The 23,883-nt window shown below is 42.9% G+C and overlaps 2 protein-coding genes across 3 annotated transcripts in view; one reads left to right on the forward strand and one right to left on the reverse strand.

Moving 5' to 3' along the window:
• The window catches only part of SMYD4 (SET and MYND domain containing 4), a 192,892-nt gene that overhangs the window by 120,142 nt on the left and 48,867 nt on the right, over nt 1–23,883 (forward strand). The gene's annotated exons all lie outside the window — the stretch shown is intronic.
• The window catches only part of RPA1 (replication protein A1), a 47,966-nt gene that overhangs the window by 18,427 nt on the left and 5,656 nt on the right, over nt 1–23,883 (reverse strand). Inside the window, exons 2-6 of one of the 2 annotated variants that reach the window (XM_080922213.1) lie at nt 23,458–23,508; nt 22,432–22,510; nt 21,707–21,815; nt 10,965–11,053; nt 1,123–1,215 (exon numbers count right to left, since the gene is read on the reverse strand). In XM_080922213.1, the coding sequence (XP_080778339.1) occupies nt 1,123–1,215; nt 10,965–11,053; nt 21,707–21,815; nt 22,432–22,510; nt 23,458–23,508 (421 nt within the window). The remainder of the gene's footprint in view (nt 1–1,122; nt 1,216–10,964; nt 11,054–21,706; nt 21,816–22,431; nt 22,511–23,457; nt 23,509–23,883) is intronic. The other variant, XM_080922214.1, reaches the window with a different exon arrangement.

Genomic DNA, 23,883 nt, shown 5'->3' on the forward strand with positions numbered 1-23,883 from the left:
AGAGCAGAACTGAGCCCGATGGCACACACGGGCATGGGTCAGCCAGCCCCAGGGGCAGGAGAGCAGTTCCTGACCTTGCTGGATGCAGCACTGGATAAGCTTAGCCAGGGCATTGCTGGAGAGCTTGCCCTGGAGGCATGGGTGCGGACCATGCCAGCTCAGTTAACAGCCACGCCCAAACTCAGGAACTGAGTTGGTCCACCCCAACATCTACCCTATCTATCCCCACTAGAGCATGTGAAGGGGAGGTCTTACACATTCAGAACTACAGGATCTCCTTGACACAGGACATCTGATACCCGACAGGGCAGGATATCCGAGAGGATACAGTATTGATGACGTAGCAGAAGCCAGAGGCCTCGAACAAGACTTCATTGCAATGAGCGTTTGTAAGTGAAGATGCATGGATAAAAAGATGCACTCTGGGACACACTGCTACACACTAGAGCTTGCATAATCAGATGTTCTTTTCTTTTAGCAGAAAGGTTTCAAGGGTGGAGGGCAGGTACGAGGGAACAGGGAGAAGAGTGGGGCTGGGGTGCATGATGTCAAGTTTACAAAGAACCAGTAAGGAAAGAGAGATGAAACAGAAGCCATGGCCAATAACCCCAGCACTCTGGAGGTAGGGGGGTCTCCATGCCAAAGCAATGCCCTGTCTAAAGAGATGATAAAGTCCTAAGAGAGCTGTCAAGTCAAATGAGAAACTTGGAGAGAAAAGCCAAATGTAATAAGTACATGGTAGGTGGGAAAGGTAAGAATTTAAAAGAAACTCACAAAAAGGCACAGACTGTAAGGTAAAAATGAGCAACCACCAGAAAGAACAGAGGAGAATATCTTTGGGTCAGGAACAGTGTATTTTAACTACCTTCATAAAAAATACAGTAATTGGAATTATTCTACCATCAATGGAAGTGTTGTGTTTTTTTGAGACAGTATCATGTAATCCAAGCTGGCCTTGAACCTATCATGTAGTGGATGGTGACTTTGAACTTCTGACTCCCCTGCCTCCACCTCTCAAGTGCTGCTTGATTCATGCAATTTGAAACTGCTTGGTCTCAGTACATTTTCAAACATTATTTCAATCTTGACCCATAACTTCAATACTCTTATGTCATATCTTACCCATTCCCAAGCTTCCATTCTGCGGCTGGGGCTTGTTGGCTGGTGGTGTAGCTGCGGAGGCTGGGGAAGGGACTGCTTGCTGCTGCGCATGCCCTGGAGATGAAAACAGGCCATTTCAATGCTAACCCAGTCAAGAGATTTCAACACCAGCAGTAAATACCTTAGGAAAACCCACCTTTAGCTCTTAGAGGAGCAGAATGCACCAGGCTGCACACCCTGCGTCTGCAAAGGGCTCACTTTTTTGTCTGTATATAGTAAAGGTTGGTTCCATTTACCTTTCAACTGTTTAGAATTGACAGCTTTCAGTTTTAATGAGGTTCTCCCTAAAGCCTTGCCCATTTCTCCTTCAAGAACCTGCAGTAAAGTCACTGGGCTGAATCTGTGATACTACCACTATTTCCATAGCAACAAATCGATGTCATCAACAGGACAGTGTGTTCATGGCAGGATCCATCAGAAGAGAAAGCAGGGTGGTAAGGAAAACCTAAAAGCAGTTCAATTGTCTCTCAAGTGCTTTGGCTTCAAAGGAAAAGGAGACGTTTAGAAAGGATTCTACCCTTTCCCCCAAACAAAGCAACCTTATTTTATAACTGACAGCTGGTGGAAAATATGAGTTGAAAGAGTCTCAGGTACCGTGAAGTGCTAGTGAACTGTCACAGCAGGGAGAGATGAGAACAGAGTTCAGAAGCAGCCGTGTCAAGGCAACAGGGAGATAAAAGGGAGGGGAAAGGAACACATCTCTCAAGCAGAAAATAAGAAACGCCACACCGTCTGAGTATGTATTTGCCCTTCACCCCCTTATACAAATGTTTATGAAGTTGAAGAATGTTAGCACTGTAAATTGCCTACCACTATGTTTTCAAATAACAAGTTTATGGGGTTTGATTTCATTTCTGTGATTGGCTCTGAAGGCTGAAGCTAGCCTCATTTGGGCTGCTCACCTAGAGGGCTTGCACATTACAAAGGCAGCTAAAAAATATGTCTCAGAGTTCCTGAAACACTAAAAATGGTGCACACAGGCAGGAAACCTCCCTGGCCACTGAGGCTCTCCCTTCTCCAACGGTAAGTTTTAACTGCTGCTGGGCTAAGGCCCTAACTCACTGGGCATGCTGCATACCCATTTAATTCATTTTTGGCAAAATTACTCTTAAGTAGCTCAGGGAAATGAGATGTAATTGTGCCCAGAGACAAACACATTTAGCATAAAGTTTAAAAGATTAAACAGAACTGATTATTCCTACCAGGAGAAGAGTTGAGACACCTATCTGCATAGGAAAGGGGCACAGGAACTGACGGTGAGACCTTGTGTTTACAGCTTAGTCTTTCCATTATTGTTGAATTCAGAGTCGCCTAGCTCAGTTTAATCTTAAGTGAAGCTTTTTTTAAAAATCAGCGCGAGAGAGGTAAGTTGCTCAGTAAATAACATTGAAGGAAAGTAGTTAGAAAAGAAGAGTACATTTACCTGCTTCATAAGACATATTTTGAAAAGTAACCCATATTCCAGCTAAATTCTCCCTTTCTTTAAAAATAATGTATTTGCTTGTGTGAGTGTCTCATGACTGTGCTTATACCTATGTGGACGTCAGACAGAGAACATCCTGAGGGAGTCAGTTCTCTCCTTCTACCAGAGTCTTAAGGATGGAACAAAGGCTTGGGAACAAAGGCATCAGGCTTGGGGACAAATGCTGTACCCGCTGAAGCCATTTCATGAGCCTCTCCTTTTCTACAGTCTTCAAATTACCTGAAGTAGAAGTCTCATGCTCAGAGCCGTTTTTGCTGCCGAACATGTCTGACTGAACTGGACATGGTCAGTGGGCAGACATTCAATTTCTATAAAAAGATAACTGAGGACTGAGGAGACGGCTCGGTTGGTACAGTAAGCATAAAGACCTGCATTTAGTCCTCCGTGGGGCATGCTGGAGAGGTGAGGACTGACTAGGGAGCAGAGATAGGCAGATCCCAGGCCTCAATAACCAGGCAGCCCAACCGCTGAGCTCCAGGCTCAGTGAGAAAGCCTGTAACCATAGAAGACGCTTCACGTGGATCTTTGGCTCCCCCGACCCCACAAATAAACAGACACACACACAAAGATAACCGACCTTCAGAAGGAATGTGGAACGTCAAAGACAGAAAGTAAAATAGAGTAACCAGAGACGGGCAGAAGTGGGAACTAGAGTGTTGAATGTATTCGCAGCTTCACTTGGGGAGAGTAAACAGTGCACTGATTTAAAGTCACCGTGCTATGCCTGTAAAAATGGTAAGTGGCTGGCTGTAATGGCATCTGCTTGTAGCCACAGCTATACAGAAGGAATCATTTGAAACTAGAGGTCAAGGCCAGAATAGGCACCCATCTCAAAGTTAAACAGTAACTATATATTTTACAATTAAAGCATATATACAACCTATGTACCTATTCTAACATAATTTTCATATGAGTTAGTTATAATTTCCAGCGGGACATAATATGATAAGTTCCCAACTGTTAACTGTCTGAGGCTGGGGGTGCAGCTCATTTGGTAGAGTACTAAGCCCAGGAAGTGCCTTGCCTGTAATCCCAGCGTTCAGGGAGTAGAGGTAGGAGGAGAACCAGAAATTCAAGGTGGTCCTCCTCAGCTAACAAGGAGTCTGAGACCAGCCTAGGATTCCCGAGACAACAGTAACAGCAACTACTGTTTTTTTGGTTTTGAGAGTGTTCACTCTGGACCAGGAACAAGAGTTAAGTGCATTATTCCGGTAACTGTCCAAACCATGATGGAGACAGTACTACATCTTTTAACATAGCCGAGAAGAGAAAACCTGATATTACTCAGCTCTGTCTGGCTAAGTTCACGCGCTTCATCATCATGAAGCTAATTTGTAAACAACCAATCCTGGCAGCAATAACTCTAATTATATAGAACATAAGATGTGGTAATTAGGAAAAGCTACTAATCCACTTAATAGAGTAACCTTTATCTCTTGCAAATCTGGTACAAGAGACAGTCCTGAATCAAACGATGGCAAGAATTCCAGAGCATTGTAAATAGCAGCAATTGCCCTTCAATTAACGCATTGTAACGCAGCAGCTGCCCACAAGACCTCGAATCAATCAGTCTATAGCTAAGGAAAAAAAAAAAAAAAAAAACTAAAACCAAAATTATTCTACAAAGCAGTACTGTGGGCTCCATTTATTTTAACCTGTTTTGGGCCACATGCAAATCAAGCCATTCTAGGGAGCTAGATGTAATTCTTAGGTTCTGCTGGCTACTTACTGGCCAGCAGAGAAAGGAACTAGATTACTGCAGGCTCCGCCCCTCAGGTGACCGAGGTCATACCTGTCATTCTTACCATTAAGGCAAGTGAGCTGTGGGCAGAGAAAAATTCAAACAAACCCACTAGCTTCCCAAGCAAGTACTTTCTTAACAAACACAAAGAACAAATAAACAGAGCCTGCCACGGTGGTGCACGCCTTTAGTTCAGCGCCTGCGAGGCAGGCGGATCTCTGCCTGGAGTTTCATGCCAGCCTGGTCTATTTAGTTACATGACAGACAAAACTCTATAGTAAGGTCCTGTCTCAACTCCCAAACCACAAATAAGATATGGATCAATATATATTCCTAAATTCCTACTGACGGAAAATGGACACAATTAGGCTGGACATAATACCAATGTGAATAATTAATACACTTTAATATATTATACAGTACTTGAAGTCTGAGCAAGCTATTATCACCAATAGCACAGATACACAGGACGGACACACACACACACACACACACAAATGCAGCTGCAGCATGAACTGTTTGCAGTTTTTTCGCACACGTTGGGTCATCTATCTCTGCTCACCGTGGCAGCAGTAATAAAATGTATATTGGCATTCCAATGCATGCTGGGATTCCTACTGGTCTGGGCTGCATCTGTTCACTAACCCTAATGGTCTTCTGATGCGTAAGAGGTTCTGGATTAGGTTCCAGAGGGCATAAATCTAACTTTGGTTCTCGGCCTACTGAGAAACCTTTGCTGTGGTGAAGCGCGCTATACTGAACAGTCTCTGCAACCAAGACATTTCCATGGTGGTTCAAGTAACAATACTAGTGGCTTGGTGACAATGCCAAAATATAAAAAAGGGGTGGAGGGGCATGGAGCTCACATCTGAGCCAAAGGACAACACTCTTTATTCTTCTTCACCCATCGGCTCTTAAAGACACAGAAGATGGGCTGCTGGCAGGACTGGGAAGAGACCAGCATTTTCATGCATTGCTGGGGGTGCTGTAGCAAGCAAAGACAAGTATCTAACTGTTTCTGCCAACCACAGGCACATTCCCAGTTAACCCAACAATCATTTCTGGCAAAAAAGTCCACTGTGCCCACATACTGGTCTACTCAGGAAGTAACCCACTGCAGCTTCTGGTTGATCTTTATTCCTTCTTGCAGCACTGGGGTTCAAATCAGGATCAAGCATATATTTAACAGCCAGAGCATGGAGACAAAAGGGTCTAACCACAGAGTTGGGTTAGACAAGACAACAGAACAGCTACACAGGAGCTGCTGAGGGGGACAGAGGGGAGGGAGGAGGGCAGGGAAGGAGATGGGGAGGGAGAGGCTGTAACCCCTGCATTCAGGATGGAGAGATGGGCAAACAAGTTTCAAGATCACCTGGGACTGAAGGTAAGACTTTATTTCACAAAAATAAATAATCTTTTAAAGAGGACAGAGAAAGACAGGGCAGAGAACTAGTATATAAAGTATAAACTATCTTTTATGTAAACCGTGTGGGGTACAGGAGGAGCGTTTGCATTTGGTACTTTGGCGAACAGCTCTAGTAGGATAATGAAACCCTAAAATCCGCTGTCTATAAAGGGCAGCGTGGGCGCACCTACGCTGCACGATGCAGTGGGCAGTAGCACACCCACTGTACCCTGTAGTTTTGATTACAAAGTCATACGGCTCTACTCAAAAATTAAAACAAACAGTAATGCCTGTTAAAGACACAGGGCTGGAAAGAGGATGGCTCAGTGGTTAAGAGCACTGTGCCCATATGGAGGCTCACAGCCATCCTATGTGTTCCTCCAGTTTCAGGGGAACCAACGCCCTCTTCTGGTCTCCAAGAGCACTGCACTTACACGGTACGCTTACAAACATGCCACAAAGCACTCATACAAAGAAAAATACAACATGTTATAAATGCCAGATACACGATCATCTTAAGATTCTTTCATTTTTTGAGACAGTGTTTCTCTATGTAGTCCTGTCTTGGAACTTGCTCTGTAGACCAGGCTGTCCTCCAACTCAGAGACCTGCCTGCCTCAGCCTCCCCAGTGCTAGAATTAAAGGTGTGTGACACACACATTCTATCTATCTATCTATCTATCTATCTATCTATCTATCTATCTATCCATCCATCTATCTATCTCTTCCTTTTTAAAAAAAAATTTAAGATTTTGTTAAATTTCAATTTAAAACTACATAGTTTTATAGGCAAACATGACAGTTAAAAATACCAATTTGAAATAAATATATACATAACGTTCTGTAATAGATTCACTCGCACAACTTATATACTTAAATTCAATTTTCACAGTAGTGAAAAGCTCTGCAATGAAGACTTCTGGATATATCAGAAACCTGTCCTGGAAATCCCAAATGATGGTTTTCATTTCTTTGTCCAAGATTCATTAGTGTGTGCATGTGTCCAAATTTGCCTAGAAGTTCTCTTCTTTATCACTTCCTGCCTATTCCACTCGAGGCAGGGTTTCTCTCCGAACCTGGGGCTCCTGTTCCTTGGCTAGGCTACAAACCAGCAAATCCTAGCAATCCTCCTGTCTCACTTTTTTTGAAGCCAATGTTGTAAGTGTGTGTGGGCATCCGGGTTGGTACATGGCTGCTGTGACTGGAACTCTGGTCTTCAACATTAGGCATCAAGAGCTCTTAACTGCTAAGCCATCTTTCTACCTCGATTAGAATTTCTTGTAGCAACAGAAACTCAAAAGATAGAGTACATACATGTGTATGTGTACACACACACACACACACACACACACACACACCCCTAGGCTTAGTGACCATTGTGAAAAGGGAAGTAGGGTAAAAATAAGGGTCCAGGAAGGATCTGAACAAAACTGTGTCCTCTGGACAAGACAGGGCTGCTACTCTCATCAACTCTTAGTGGCTACAGCTGCCTGTACATACAAAACCATGTCAGGGACAATTCTAACACGGAGGAAGGATAGGCTCTCCAGGTCCTGTTATTAAACGAGAAGCTGTAGAGTTGATGAATTCTAAAGTAGCGGGAATCCATTTTCTTTGTGGGCATGGACCATGCTCTAGTGAATGAGGACAGTATAAACTGGACCTGGCAAGACAATAAAACACAAAGTCCCTGTCCACCACAGTGGCCGCTCGTGGTCCCACACTTAAGGCAGAAAGAGTGTGGCTGCAAAGAGGACAAAGGTCTCTAGAATTGATCAACTCTAGGCTCCGCTTATTATGAAGAGTGGAAAGTACCAGCTGGGACAGATAGATGCAGACTCTGAAAGTGATCAGGACAGGATAAAGAGAGATTGGTCATCTGAGGAAATCTGAAACATAATACTAACATGCTGGTCCAAGCCAGTGCCCATCACTACAACAGCAGTCACTGAATTGGGCACAACATTCAGGAAACATAAACTACAGAGCATGCACACTGACTATCATCAACCCAGGTGACTCTGGCATTATTAGAAGCAAGCCAGACCGGAGAAAAGGAAACAAAAGGTTTTATTTAACAAAACTTCCTAGACCATGTTTGCTTAAAAAAAAAAAAAAGGCCAGACACGGGGGTGCACACTTTTAATCCTAGCACTCAGGAGGCAGAGGTGGATCTGTGAGTGTGAGGCCAGCCTGGTCTACAGAGTGGGTTCCAGGACAGCCAGGGCAACAGAGAAGCCCGGTCTCAACTGAGACAGACTGAGGGAGGAAGTGGATCCGAGAACAAGTCAGGGAGAGAAGGGAGTTGAACGTCAGTGTTACTAAATGACCCCAGCAGGAAAGATGGGCCTAATCAAAGAAAACGCCAGAAAAGGCAAGTATAAACAAATGAAGACAGTGTCTAAAAATCATTTAAATCCCTTTAAATAATCACTGGTGTTAGCTGTCTCATGCTTGTTATCCAAACGACAAAACTAAAGTAGCCTGAATTTAAGGTCGGCCTGGCATAGTGAGATGTTACTTTAAAAAAAGCAATAGACACAAGCTAATCATTAATACAAGTAACTGGAGTTTGAGGGAAGGAGGTCATGAATTTAAAGTCAGGACTGGAAGTTGGCCCTGGGCAGCACACACCTATAAACCCAGCTCAAAAGGCCTGAAGCAAGAAGGCTGAACTGAGAACCATTTCAAAACAAAACACAGGTACAACCTCTTACAAACAGTTTCAACAAAATACTAGCAATAAATTGTCAGCTTTATGACAGATAGGTTGACAGGCATACCACAAACATTGGGAAGGAGAAACGGGATTCTTGCACTACATTTTACCAATCGGCACAGCAAAAAGATGCACACTGCAAACACCACACACAGCCAGAGTGATAAGGTCACAGCAATAAACCAACAGACAGAAACACAGAAAGAAGGGGAAGAAGACAAAGAGCCCCACAAGAGAAACATTAACCCACAAAGACAATCTGAGGGTCCAGTATTCCTCTCCCAACTGACAGAGAAACCCAGGAAGAATGTATCTGAAGCACCTACAACTACACATACTCTTTTCAGGTGGAGACACAGTTTACCAAAAGGTATTATGATGCTCTGAAGCACAAACATAACACTGTAATTTAACAGAATTTGAGGCATGTTGAGAATTTAATAGAAGTTGAGACATCAAACACGCAGGTTTGATCCTAAGGGAATTAAGTTAGAGGTAACAGAAAAGATCTTTACAAAATCTCCACATTTATACACCAAATACATTTGTATCAGAATTGTTGTCTGAGCCAGGTCTGGTGGCACAGCGGTGGCTGAGACAGCAGGATCAAGTCTGGAGAAGCTCCTGGGACTAGAAAGGACTAGTGAATTCAACTAAATATTAAGTAAGAAAGAGGGATTCTACATGAACCTAAAAAATGCAGAAATGAATATTCTCCAGACGCCCTGTAAAGTCAGTACTAAGATACCAAAACCAAACTGACTCCAGGCTGAAGAAGAGATGGCTCAGGGGCTAAGAGCATGCACGCACTGTTCTTGCAGAGGACCTGAGCTTAGTTCCCAGCACCACATCAGGCAGTTCAACTGCCTGTACCAGAGACCCTAAACATTTCTGTCCTCCAAGCACAGACACACATAAACATAATTAAAAATAATAAAAATAAATCTTTAAAAAAATCTCATGGACAGACAAGCAAAAAATACTGGAAAAAATTTTATCAGGTAGACTCTGCAAAGCAAATCCAAATATGTGAAAAGGATAATACAACGCAAATCCAGACTTATCCCAGAAGCCCCAGGTTGCTTTAGCATCCAAAAATCAATCATCATAATTCACCATATTAGCTAACCAAAATAGAAAAGGCATTTGATTATTAATAGATACAGGAAACGCGTTTGACAAAGTTCACAATTCATTCTTAACAAAAATGTTAACAAACAAGAGAAAGAAGTAAAATTTCCTCAACCTGATAAGCAGGAACCCACTGGCTGGGAACAGTGGCTCACAATGAAACCCCAGCGCACAGGCAGAGGTCAGAATGGGCTAGCATGAAAGCCAAGGGTAAGAGGCTCCCAAACACTTCATGATCTAGGGATTTCCATTCCTGCATCCCGGAGCACCATGACAGATTCCTCAGAGTTGTCCCCTGACTTCCACATATGCTTCCACATCCATGCTACACACACACACACACACACACACACACACACACACACACACACACACACCCACCCACCCATAGTTAAATTTCTGGGAGGAGCAGGCTTGAAACAGGGTCTCACTCTGTGGCACAGGCTAGCCTGAAATTCACTATGGGGTCAATGCTGGCCTCAAAACTCCTCTGCCTCAGGCTCCAGAGTGCTAGGAAACAATCATGAATCACCTCACAGAGTTTTAATAATATATAACAGTACAAGGTTAAGGGCTGACTGGAAATACCAAGACAAAGATCACAGGCTAAATGGTTCTGTTCTGATTTGAGATTAGGTCTCCATTGGTGTAGGCAGGTCTCAAACTTGCACAGGAATATAATACTTTTGCTATTAAGATCGAGGCTGTTTAACCATGGTGGTATAGGCCTATGATCCTAGTATCTGGGAAGTAGAAGCAGGAAGACCAGTAGTCCACGGTCATCCTCAGCTACACAGAGTTTGAGGCCAAAGGGCAGCACTGTGAGCCAGGTGTGGTAGGACACATCTGCAATCCCACCACTCAGGAGGCAACAGTAGGTTCAAGACCAACAAGATCCACTTAAAAATAAAGCAAGCCATAAATAAATCAAACTAGTAACAAAACCCTGTAAGATAAAACCTAAGAAAAGATACTTCCTGGGGCTGCCAGGTCAGGAGGAGACCCTCTCTCAGAAATAAGGGATCAATAGGAAGTCATGACTTTGGTCTCTAGCCCCGTGCACACACATGAGCACAAATACGTAGACATTCCCTCACCACACAAAGAATGCACCTGGCTCTCTCACATTACAGCCATCATGTAAATCCTGCATTATCAGAACATTCTAGGTAGTTTCAGTCAACTCTTAAAACACAGAATGACCATTACACCTTTTTAGAAACACACCCCCAATCTGTTTTATTAAGACTAGTAAGCCACAAGGTAGCATTCTGGATCCAAAAAGCAATATCCAATTGAGAGATACAACCTGTAAGAATTTTACCTTCATTATAGGGCACTGGATTCCCAATCTTTAATCCAACATCTTCAGCAGATTTCACAACCTCCACGTCCATCAAAATAACTACTCTCCTACAAAGACAGACACAAGTTAGAATTAAGAACTCTGAAGCCTTTCAGATGAGTTACCGAGAAGTTCACATTAATAGCTGTCCGGCTAAAACTGTATCCATTATCAACTTTTTCTCATTCTTGAATAACTTGAGGAGCGTAAATTCCTAGGTAGATATTTCACTTATTCTTTTCCCACATCATCAGTGTTTCTGTTTTTAATTTATTGTGGTGGCATTCATTTCCCATCTAGTTCCCTAATTAAAACAGTGTACCTTGCTACATGCCATTATCTTCATGGAGGCACTGATACAGTTTAGATTATTAAATACAAAATCCTAAAACACAAAAAGATGACCTGTTTTCAGAACTACGTACTTTTCCAAATCATTACCTTTTCCCAGTGAAAAACAATTACAGCTGTAGACACTTTAATTTTTTAATTACTGGGGGCTGAGAAACACTTGGTGGAGCCCTGGGACTTGCTGGGTCACGAGCCTAGCACAACCATCTGAAACACACCAGTGCAGGTGCTTGTGCACATGTGCAGCCACACCCCAGCTCTTCCTTTCCATGGTCTGTCTGTTTTGCCTGTGCTATCCCCTCCAGCTCATCTCACAATCCCAAGCTTGCTGCCCTCTAGCCCAGCTGTTTTCTCTCAGATCCTGAACATGCTATGCTTCCTAAGCCTACACATGGTCCTCTGACTGCACCCCCACCCCCAATTCTGCTTCATTTAATATGCACTTTTCAGCTCTTATCGCACACTTGGAATTGAACCAGGGACTTATCCATGCTAGGCAAATGCTCTACCATGGAGCTATGCCCCTCCAGCACCCATCTCAAATATCACTGCAAAAGACATTTTCTTGGCCTCTTATTTAGATCAGGTTTCTTTGTCGTCCTGCAACCATGACTTCATTCCTTTGGAACACTTGTCTTAGTTTGAAGTTTTATATTAATTAGGGATTGTTTTCTTTCTCTCTGCTCCACTGCACTTTCAATAAAGGCAGGTAGCCAGCCACCGTGCTTAATTAAGCAAGAGCCCAAAGATGTCATTCAATATATAGTGGGACAAGATGCCATAATGTCATCTGCAGATAAAGAACTACTGGTGTCAGGAGACAGCTCAGGAGCACGTGCTTGGGCATGCTGAGTGTGAGCGCTGGAGTTCAGATGCTCAGAAACTTACATAAATGCAATATGCGTGTGGCACTCCACCTCTAATTCCTTCTTTAAGAAGCGGCCCTCCTGAGCAAGCCAGATAGCAAGACAAGCCATATCAGAGAGCTCTGCGTTTGACTGACACCCTGCCGCCACGAGTAACTCCCAAGTAAAAGGACAAGTCCCAAATCATGGGCTAAGATGTTCATGGACACATGCCAACAGGCAAACACGCAGCACACACCCAGCCTCTACCAACACACACACACATTCGTAACTACAGAGACATGTACATATAAGTTAAAAGTACTTTAATAATAATAATGTCTTCTAAAATTTTCATCTTGGGGCCTGGAGAAATAACACTCGCTGCTCTTCCAGAGAAACTGGGTTTGGTTCCCAGGTCTTACATAGTGGCTCACTACCACCATCTGCAACTCCAGTTCTCAAGCATCTAACACTTTCTTCTGAGCTCTGTGGACACCAGACACACATGGTGCACATACACGCAGGCGCATTCATAAACATAAAATTAAAACATATTGAAATAGCACAGCAAAGCCATTTTACAGAGAGCATAGGTGACTGCTACAAGGACACCATCAGCAAACCAGGATTAGACAAATGGCCTGCTGTTATAGAAATAAATGCAGAGGGGAAAGGATACAAGGAGAAAAATACAGGTGTCAGAAGGCTACCAGACCATCAACCTACTACTGTGTAAATTTACTTTGGATCCTGACTCAAATATGAATGCATACACAGACACATATTTAAGCATTTATACATCAATATATATGAGTGGCTGGAAACAGAACACTAACTGGGTATTTACTTTAGGTGTAAATGGTACCTATTTTTCATTTGAGTGTGGAGGAGTGCAGTATGAGTGAGTATATGTTGTCGTGCCTGAGGACTGGCTGCCACAACTCCCTGTGGAGGCTAAGCTGGTCTCAAACTCAGAGGTCCTCCTGCCACTCTTTCCCAATGTTGGGTTTAAGACCAGTGTCACTATACCCAGTTTTCTTACATTTATTTACTTAGTGTGTGTGTGTGTCTGCACACACTTGTGCTTTGGTGCACAAGTGGAGGTCTGAGAACTTGCAGGAGTTAGTTCTATAGTGTGGGTCCCAGGGCTTCATGCTTGGTGGCAAGTGCCTTTTCCTTCTAAGCCATCTCACCAGCTCCTTCACATTATTATTATTATTATTATTATTATTGTTGTTGTTGTTATTATTAATTTCTGAGATAGTCTCAGTAGGTGGTACCTCTGGCTGTCCTGCAACTTGACATGTAGGCCAGACTAATGGTCACTGCATTGGCTGGTTTTGTGTGTCAACTTGACACAAGCTGGAGTTATCACAGAAAAAGGAGCCTCAGTTGAGGAAATGCCTCCATGAGATCCAGCTGTAAGGCATTTTCTCAACTAGTGATCAAGGTGGAAGGTCCCACCCTGGGCTGGTGGTCCTGGGTTCTATAAGAAAGCAAGCTGAGTAAGCCAGGGGAAGCAGGCCAGTAAGTAACATCCCTTTATCATCTGCATCATCATTTAGCCTCTGCATCAGCTCCTGCTTCCTGACCTGCTTGAGTTCCAGTCCTGACTTCCTTTAGTGATGAACAGCGATATGGAAGTGTAAGCTGAATAAACCCTTTCCTCCCCAACTTGCTTCTTGGTCATGATGTTTGTGCAGGAATAGGAACCCTGACTAAGACAGAGACCAGCCTGCCTCTGCCTCCCAAGCACTGAAACCAAAGGTGTTTGCCACTCTTTTATCTCTGCTATACAGGATGTCTGAGCACAGAGCTCACCAACTGAGCAGATTTGCTGCCGGTAAGCTCTGCCTATCCACCTGCCTCCAAGCTTTCACCGAGCACCAGGGCTATAGATTAGTGCCACCATGCCCAGCCTCTTATGCAGGTGGTGGGGATCCCAACTCTGGTTGTCACACATGTGAGGCAAACACATGACTGTGCTGTCTTCCCAGTCCAGTACTAGTTTTGTTAAAGATAGTTCATTACTTAAAACCAAAAACCAGGTAGAACATCCCCATTTATGAAATAACATATCTGATACTTCAAATTTATCAGGAGTATATATGAGAAAACGGAGACAGAGCAGGACCTGGTGTCAGGTGACAATCTGAAGCTATGGGCACAGTTATATGGGGACTCAATTCTACTGTGTTGTCTGCCTTATAAATGTTCAAAATCATGCAAAAATATAAAACAGATTTGAAAATAGAGAAAGGAAGCTAAGAGGATTATTTTTAAGGCAGGATTTATTATGTAAGAATGAAAGAACAGTTCAATATTAATCTGTTAAAAGAATTCATACTACAAAAGGATTAAAAATAATATGATTATATCAAGTTGTAGTAAAAGTTTTTCAAAAATTCCAAGAGCCATTCCCAGAAAACCCCAGGCAACTTAAGGACCTAAACAGTTGTGAGCATGCAGTGTGTGCACTTTCCAAGATAAATGATGCGTAGCTCCGAGACCAAAGGCTTCTATTACTGGCCAGGTAGAGACAAGGTACTTGCTGGTACGGTACCATCCACATCTTTTTAATGGTGAGAATTGATTCAGAATCATAAAAAAACAAAAAAAAAAAAAAAAAACCAAAAAACAAAAAACCAAGCAGGCCTGGTGAGACAACTCAACGGGCAAAAGCGCTCGATGCACAAACCTCACAGCTGAGTTTGATCCCTGAAAGCTATAGAGGACGAAGAGAACTAACTCCTGAAAGGTGTCCTCTGATTTCCACACACACAGTACCCGAAGCACACTGCCCCTCCCGATGATAAAGAAATTTAAGTTAAATTATGTTATAGCATAACACAAAAAAACTATACATAAAAAGATAATTCAAGAAACAAATGCCAGATAAATAATACATATAATAAAGAAATAATTGTCTAAAAAAAAATCCAAGGCTTTAAATGGTAAGATATCATATTCTTGGATGAAAAGATCTAATGTCAAAATATATCAATTTAAATGCAGTTATGTATATTCAGAAGACCTCTGCTTGGCTTTTGAACTTCATATGGAAGAAAAAAACATGAAAACTGCCGACATTAGTAGAATACTTCACAGATGGTATTTTGGCAGCACATACTTCCAAGGGCTGTGAAAAATGTGTAGATCATCCATGCCGTGCTAGGGAGAAGGCGGATGGGTATAGCTATTTGGGAAAATAATCTGGCAATTCCTCATAAATTAAATCATAAAGTCAGAACCTGAACTAGCAACTTCTCGCTTAAGCACATTCACCCTCAGCTTCTACATCTCCAGGCTAGCACTCCTAGCAGAATCTGTACATGGATGAAGGCACTATCTGCATTTAATCGATAGCCTCTTATATGCTTTAAATTACCTCTAGATTACTTACAATAGCCAAGATGACGCAAATTATGTTACACTGTATTATTTGGGGCAAAACAAGAAAACGTGTGTGCTCTCTCAGTTCGGATGCAGCAGCTCCACTGAATACTTCTCCTCAGTCGTTGTTTGATTACACAGACCAAGAATCCTCAGGAAGAGGCCCAACCATATAAAAACATGTACACTAATATTCAGTGCATTATTCAAACTGCAAACAGATGGAAACAACCCAACAGCCCATAAACTGAAAAAGCAAGATAAGCAAAAAGTGCCGGGCCTAGAGGCCCAGGTCTGTAATCCCAACTAAGGTCGAGGCAGGAGGAGAATCTCAGGTTCAAGGTTAGCCTAGACTATTTAGCAAGACCTTGTCTCAAAACAAAAAGAGGCTGAGGATGCAGCTCAGAGTAGAGCATCTGTCTAGCATGTACGCTGACCCTGGTACCACAAAGGAAAAAAATAAGTAAAATGTGATCTGTCTACACAACAGGATGTTACAGCCATAAAGGGGAGTGACATAGTAACACATCTGTAACTTAGCCCTGAAAATACTATGGTAAATAAAGAAGTGTCACAGAGGACCAGGTAATGCATGACTTCATTTACATGTCCAGAGTAGACAAATCTATAGAAATGAGAAGACCAGTGAGCCCCTGGGACTTAGGCGATTTGGGATTGGTAGCTAAAGGTTTCTTTATGGGGTTAAGAAAATGTTCTAAACTTAAGTGTAATAATAACTATCCAAAGTGTTCAAAACCGTACTTTTAAAAATTGTCAGTGACGCATGAACACAATCGAATGGGGAGAGGAACGTGGCACATTCGGGATACCAACCTCTTCTGTGTCTGCCGCCAACTATCAGTTTTCCATAGTTATCAGAGAACTTTTCGGTTTGTCTCATCTTATTTGTTGCTTTTGGTAGAATCTCAATACAGTGAGATATGAGGCTGACTTCGAACTTCTAATCCTCCTGCTTCCCTCTCCCAAGTGTCGGGATTACAGGGGTGCACCACTATGCCCAGCAAGCACGCCCCAGGCCTTATCAGAGTAATCTGTGCAAGCCTTAGCATCTCAACGAAACAGAAGACGTAACGCAGCACTAGAGTGGGTGCCTACCACGTGTGAGGCTCTAGGCTGTATGCCCAGCCCTTGTGAGAAAGAGTAAAAACCACTCACGACTCGGGGATGATTATGTAGTTTTGTGTACAAAGCCCTGCAGTCAATCCCCGGCACCGTGTGTATCAGGCAGGGGGCTTACTGAGGATCCCAGCTTAAGTCATCCTTAGATAAGTTAGAGGCCAGCCTGGGCTGCATTAAATGAGACCCCTTCTCATAAACAAGATAAATAAACTCCTGAGCAAACTCTATGCCTTCCATTACACTCAGAATAAAACAGTCTCACTGGCCCTTTAAGTACCGCCCATTTGGAAAAACACCTAAGTGACAGTCCTTGCTCACGCCATATATAAAAGCAAACCTCACTGGAAGTATGAAAAGAGTCTTAAGTTTGGTCAGGAAGCTTCCCCAGCATTATGATTCAGAGGCTGTAATGTAGAAAGTGGACAAATGCAAATACAGATTTATACCTAAAAATACCATATACAAACAAGCCAAGTTAGAATGGATAAATAGGTAAAACAGACAACAGAGTCAATACGCCTACTTTACTAAGAGCTTCTGTAAGTAAAAATATAAAATAAAATAAGTAAATAAGTAAAAATTAAAGGTCAAAGTACCAGGGTCTGGAGAGTTGGCTCGGAGGTTAAGGGCACTGGTTACTCTTCTAGAGGATCCAGGTTTGGTTCCCAGCATCCACATGATGACTCATAAACATCTATAATTCCAGTTCTAAAGGATCCAGTGTCTTCTTATGTGGCCCATGGATACCAGGCAAACACATGGCACACAGACATATATGTAGCAGATAACCCCCCCCACATAAAACATTTTTAAAAATCTCAAAAAAAAATTTTTTTTAAAGAACAAAGAAGAGCCTGGGGAGACAGCTCAGTGAGAGTACCTGAGTTCGGATCCCAGCACCCACCCATCTGAAAAGCTAACTAATTGGTGGTACCTATTACCCCAGTCTAGGAAGGCCGGAGTTGGAGTTGGGGTGGGTAGAGCACTTTGACCACCCGTCTAGTCAAAAAAAAAAAAAAAAAAAAAAACCCAGTGATCTCTGGGCCAGTGAGAGATTCACAAGGGAATAAGTAAGATAGCTGCAGAGGAAGACATCGGGGTTCTATGAGTGAGAGGGTGCACACCGCACACACACACACTTTTTGTTTTTAATTTACAAACATTAAAATATAACTCAGTGGGTAAAAACACCTGCCATATAAGCCTAGTACCCGGGATTAATCCCTGGCAAGCTGGAAGGAGAGAACCAGCCCCAAAGCTGTGCAGCATGGTAAGCGCATGTGCGCTCTCCCACAGCCATGTGCTAGCAGCCAGAAGCACTAAGTGGAAGATACTGGATCCCAGGCAGGCAGGTTGGCAAGAAGACGTGCCTTGCCTAGACAACGGCAGAACAAACATCAAGTCTGGCAGAGCTGTCCAGGACTGTTCATATTAATCATGTACAGATAAGAGGAAATGGCACAGGAACAATTCGACACACAGGGTATGAAACGAAAGAATGAGGCGAACAAAGAACAAAGAACCTGGCACTCAAGAAAGCCTAAGCGGAGAGTGGTGCTTCCCAGAAGGGAGTCATAAAATAGACTGAATTCATTAAAACCAGAGCCAAAGATAAACTGAAAGAGTCAGCTCAAAAGCCCACGGAAAACAGGTCAAAATAACATCACCCATCTGACAGTTGATACTGACAACTTAACAGGATCTAGAACGACAGCAGACAAACCTCGGGGCACGCCCCTGAAGGGGTCTTTAGACTAGGTTAACTGAGGCGGGAAGATCCATAAATGTGGGTGACACCATCTATGGACTGAATAAAAAGGAGCAAGTGAGCTGAGCAGCTGAGCATCAGTACCCACTGCTTCTGACTTCCTGTCGGTGGCTGCAGTGTGACAAGGACTTTCATGTCCTAGCTGCCAGGTCGGACCACACCCTCAAACTGTGAACCAACATAACCTCTCTCTCCATCGATTTCATCAGGTATTTGGTCATACCAATGAGAAAGGTAGGTAATACAACACACAATACTTAAAAACCTAAATACAAACTTGGTTTGCATGCTTGGGATTTTGAAGCTCACAGGCCAGTTATACATAACACAAGGTCTGCTGGCTAAGGGTGAGAGTAGAGTGCGTACCCATAATTCCAGCTCCTGTGGAAGCAGCAAAGGCACCACAGATGGGCTGGAGAGATGGCTCAGTGGTTAAGATCACTGACTGCTCTTCCTAGACGTACTGAGTTCAAATCCCAGCAACCACATGGTGGCTCACAACCATCTGTAATAAGATCTGATACCCTCTTCAGGTGTGTCTGAAAACAGCCACATCGTACTTAGTGACGCTTCCTGATGACGTGTATTTACTACAGTATTGTGCACTGCTGTTTTAAGTCTGTGCTCCCCAACGCATTTCCTTACTGCACCAAGAAGCCACACTGAGTTCGTGCAAGGAGCTGACCTAACTAGACAGTTCTCAGAAGGATCACGAGAGATACACAATGGTAACTATAAACTTGAAATTCTCAAAGTATACTGGTTTCACTGAGAATCAAATATACACACTTTTAGAACACAGGTTCTTTCGTTGGGGAAGCAGACACGGGTGTCTATGTGTTTTGAGTGCATTTGTGCAGGACATGCAAGTGGAGGCCAGAGGTCAATTTCAGTTGACAGTGTTCAGGAGCCATCCTCCTTGATTTTTCCTTTGTTTTGAGACAAAGTCTCATGCAGCCCAGGCTGGCTCAGAGTTTGCTGTATACGAAGATGACCTTGCTTTTCATATCCTATTGATGACCAAAGAATACCAGGGTTACAATCATACATATGGTTTTTGGTGCTGCCAACCACACCCAGAGCAGCATGAACTGGAGAAAAGCACTTCACTGATGGAGGTGCGTTACCGATTCCCGGCCTGTCTTTCCTTTACACAATTCACTTACTTTGTGCACAGGTACATGCATGCACAAAGTTCAGAGGACCACTTCTGGGGAACTTGTTTTCTTCTCCCTCCAATTAGGTCATGGAGACTGAACAAGGACCTTTCTCGGCTTTCCGAAAGCATTTTTACCCACTGACCCACCTACCTTATTTTTTGAGACAGTCATTCACTGAGACCTGGGTATTCCCAATTAGGCTACAATGACAAACCAGGAAACCCCAGGGACTTTGGCTCCTACTAGGATTACAAACCCTTGCCTCTGTACCCGGCTTTTTGGATTAAACTCAAGATTTTCACGCTTGCCTAGCAAGCAATTTATCATCAAAGCTATTATTATCTTCAGCCTAGTAAAGATCAGAGTGCTAACATTCCAAAATTTCTCTTTAACAACTGCTAAAAGATGCTTGTAAAAGACTTTTAATTAGTGCAAGGAGGTAGAGACGGATCTTTATGAGTTCTGGACCAGGTTACCCAGTGAAGAGAGAGAAAAGGAGAGGGAGAGAAAGATGGGAGGCCCGGACATGAACAAACAAACAGGAAGTACAGACAATGTAAGTTACAAAGTAAGTTACGGACAATGCAGTAAACAGTGGCATAGTGAAGCATGAGATCCGGGCTCAGCATAGCTCAGTAGTGCACTGCTTGCCTCCAGGTCCTGGCTGCCCTCAGCTCTTCAATAAAACACGTGGTTCAAGACAGAGACAGAAGAGAGCAAAGCAAAGCCACAGTAAATAGGCACATGCACAAAGGCGGCGGGTATGGCTCAATGGCTAAAAGCATGTGCTATTCTTGCAGAGGTCCTGAGTTCAATTCCCAGCACAAGCAACCACATGGTGGCTCACAACCATCTGTAATGGGATCCGATGCCCTCTTCTGGTGTGTCTGAAGAAAGCCACAGTGTACTCACATACATAAAATAAATAAATCTTTAACACACCAAGTATAAACTTACCAATCAAATCTTAAATTGGACTTTATAAAAGACATTTAAAATTGACAACAGAAAGGCTAAATGATAAAATTAGAATACAGACACAGCAAGTTAATATGAAATGAAAAAAAAAAAGTGTTTCAAAATATTCAGGTAATAGGGCTGGAGAGATAGCTCAATGGTTAAGAGCACTGGACGCTCTTCCAAAGGGCTCCAGTTCAATTCTCAACGCCAACATGGCAGCTCACAACTGTCCATATTCCAGGTCCAGGGGATGCAACACTCTCACACAAACATAAGTGCAGACAATGTACACAACAGAGATAAATAAATGAACCGAAAAAGTGTTTCAAAATATACAAGGCCGGAAAGATGTCTCAGTGGTTAAGAGCATTGGCTGCTCTTTTGGAGGTCCTGGGTTCAATTCCCAACAACCACAAGGCAGCTGACAACTGTCTCTAACTGTAGTCCTGTGGGATCTGATGCTCTCTTCTGGTGTGCAGACATACGTGTAGACAAAACACCCGAATACATAAATTCTAAAAATAGTTACACTTACACACACACACACACACACACACACACACACACACACACACACACACTGGTTTAACTTCCTCAGCACTGGTTTTGGCTGCATTCTATCACAGAAAATAAAAAAATTAGAAAAAAAAAAAAATAAACCTCTCCCTAAAATAAAGTTTTCTTGACGTCATTTTTTTAAGAAATAGGAATAACATTTCTGCTACGCTGTATTTCTAGCATGTAACATCTTGCAAGTACTTAACCATATTCTATATCAGCTCAACACATTTACTACCAAAGACTCAAGATCACAAAAAAGGAACCAGACTGGATAATTAAACATTTCTTTTGTTGCAGTAAGTGACCTCTTCTTTAAAAGATACTACAGTAATGCTGAAGAAGCCAGAAATAAGTAGAATTATACATTCTACTTTAGTCTGTTCTCTGAGATTTCCAATTTATTTCTCCTGTTATTTCTCCCTTGATGCCAGTGTTAGGCAGAGTTCAGCGGAGGCTCTTCACTGCCTTGTTAAAGCTCCGACCTGAACCTTCGAAATGCAGTTCCTGCTCTACAGTGCAAGCAAATGGAGAAGTGCATACCTTCCGTCTTTCAGGGTGTTGACGATGAAGCGGTGGACCTGGCAGACACAGTTGCTGGCCAGCTTCCCCTCCTCTACCAGGGTGTTCAGCTGTGTGGCCAGCATGAAAGCTGCAAAAGCAGAGAGAGCAGCTCAGTCTCCAAGCCCTTCCTGAACCTGAAAGCTCATCACAAGGAGACCCATTAAATGCAGCTGTTTAAAACTCCTCAGACCCTGCAGAGAGGAAGCAGCAGCAATTTGCCCGTATTAAAATCTGCGGCTACTCCTAAATTTGTTTCTCAAAGTCTCGAAATCATTTTTACTGTCATTCTAGTTTCTGGGGAAAAATGAAGGTAATCCTTTTTAGGTCTTTTAGCACCGTGACTAGAGACAACAGGCAAATATTCCAGAAAATATTCTTTTTAAAGCTTCTAGGACAGAAATAAAACTCCTGAAAAGGAAGGGCAGGACAGCTCACCCATCACACCCACAAAGTGTCAATACTCTCCTCAGGGAAATTAATCAAAGAAAACATACAACACCAGTTAGAGAAAATTAATTAAGCTGAATGGCAGCTTCCCACTGTAGCCAGTCTATTGTCAGAACGGCTCTGCCCGTGGCAACTCTGCTTGAACAAAGCCCGCAGCCACTGCAGGCTTCAGGGGCTCTAAACAGTGCAATCAAAGGGTAGGGAGGGCTGTTGTTATTTAAGTATTCCCAAAGCCTGAATGTATTCATCATACTCACAGGAAAGAGTGTTCAACCCATCACTCATAAGCAGTCGATACCGGGGTGGACTATTCCCAGTGGTAATGGGACGGATGTTCTAGGAAAGTTGATAGAAAAGTTGATTCATTAAGCAGGCTCTCCCTAAGGGTAAGCAAAGCTACGTGGCAGGAGACTGGGTTTGCCATTAGTCTAAGACAAGACAAACTGCTTGCCCATCCTCCCGATACCTAAATACAAATGAGGGAACACTGGATTGAGCTGACATTATTAAATACAATATAAACCGAAGTATCAATAATCACCTGTTCTTTCTCGTGCATGTAACAAACACATGCAAGAACTGTTTGGGGAACATACTGAAAATAGGAAGTAAAATTAAAAACAGAAAGAAAAACAATCTGCCTATGGCATCGCGCAGCTGGTGCAGGGACAGAAGCAGACACTGACTCAGCTGGAAAGGGTGGGGCAGCCTCTAAAGGAAGTTAATTAAGTAAACGGAGCCGGAAGGTGACTGGCCCAGGAGTGGTGACCATCTTCACCTTCTGCTTCAAAGTCTGCAGGAATGATCCTGGAGTCTCTCATCTGTTGATATCTGAAATTCACATTATTTTTTAGAATCCACTAAACGATGGGTCCATTCACTAAAAGAAATTTAAGTGGGGTGGTGGTGGTGCAGGCCTTTTAAACCCAGCACTTGGGGAGGCAGAGGCAGGTGGATCTCTATGAGGTCTAGGCCAGCCTGGTCTATAGAGTGAATTCCAAGACAGCCAGAGCCACAGAAAAACCTTGACTCGAAAACCCAAAATTAAAAACTCATCAAAAAAAAAAAAAAAAAAAAAAAAAAAAAAGATAGTATCTGTTGGTAAGTGAGAGACAGACAAAGTGAGCATGTTAGAGAGAGGAGTGGGGAATGTGTGTTCTAGAAGCGGAAGGAAGAATGTGCGTGTGTGTTTCTAGGATGTAGACAAAACTGTATGTCTCTCATCGAATGCAATTTTTAATTACGAGTTGAACATGCGGATTCTACCTAACACAGGCACTTACAATGACTTGCAGGATGGGCTTTATGGATGTATCTCCCTGCTGCATTATGGCCTGAAAAAGAAAAACAGATTCTTATAAACTTAATAAACCACAGATAATATTGTCCTAAGAGCTTGCCTAGCAAGGGCCATCATGACAGCTCAGGAGGTAAAGACCTGAGTTTGATTCCAGGAGCTGTGGAGGAGAAATAACTGACTCTTGAAAGCTGCCTTCCGACCTCTATGTGCTCCGTCATGCACACAAGCGCACCACACTAACAATTAGATAAAATCCAACTCAATTTAAAAGAATCTCTTCAGAGGCAACCAGTAGAAAAGTCTCAATTAAATCATTTGTCCAATGACAAGTCATGAAAGTGCCTTGTTTTCAAAGAAAGTACATATTTGTTGCCAAAAGTAACACTGTTTTTTTTCTTGTGGAAACAGG

The sequence above is a fragment of the Micromys minutus genome (genome assembly GCF_963924665.1).
Source record: "Micromys minutus genome assembly, chromosome: 10".
Classification (NCBI taxonomy): domain Eukaryota; kingdom Metazoa; phylum Chordata; class Mammalia; order Rodentia; family Muridae; genus Micromys; species Micromys minutus.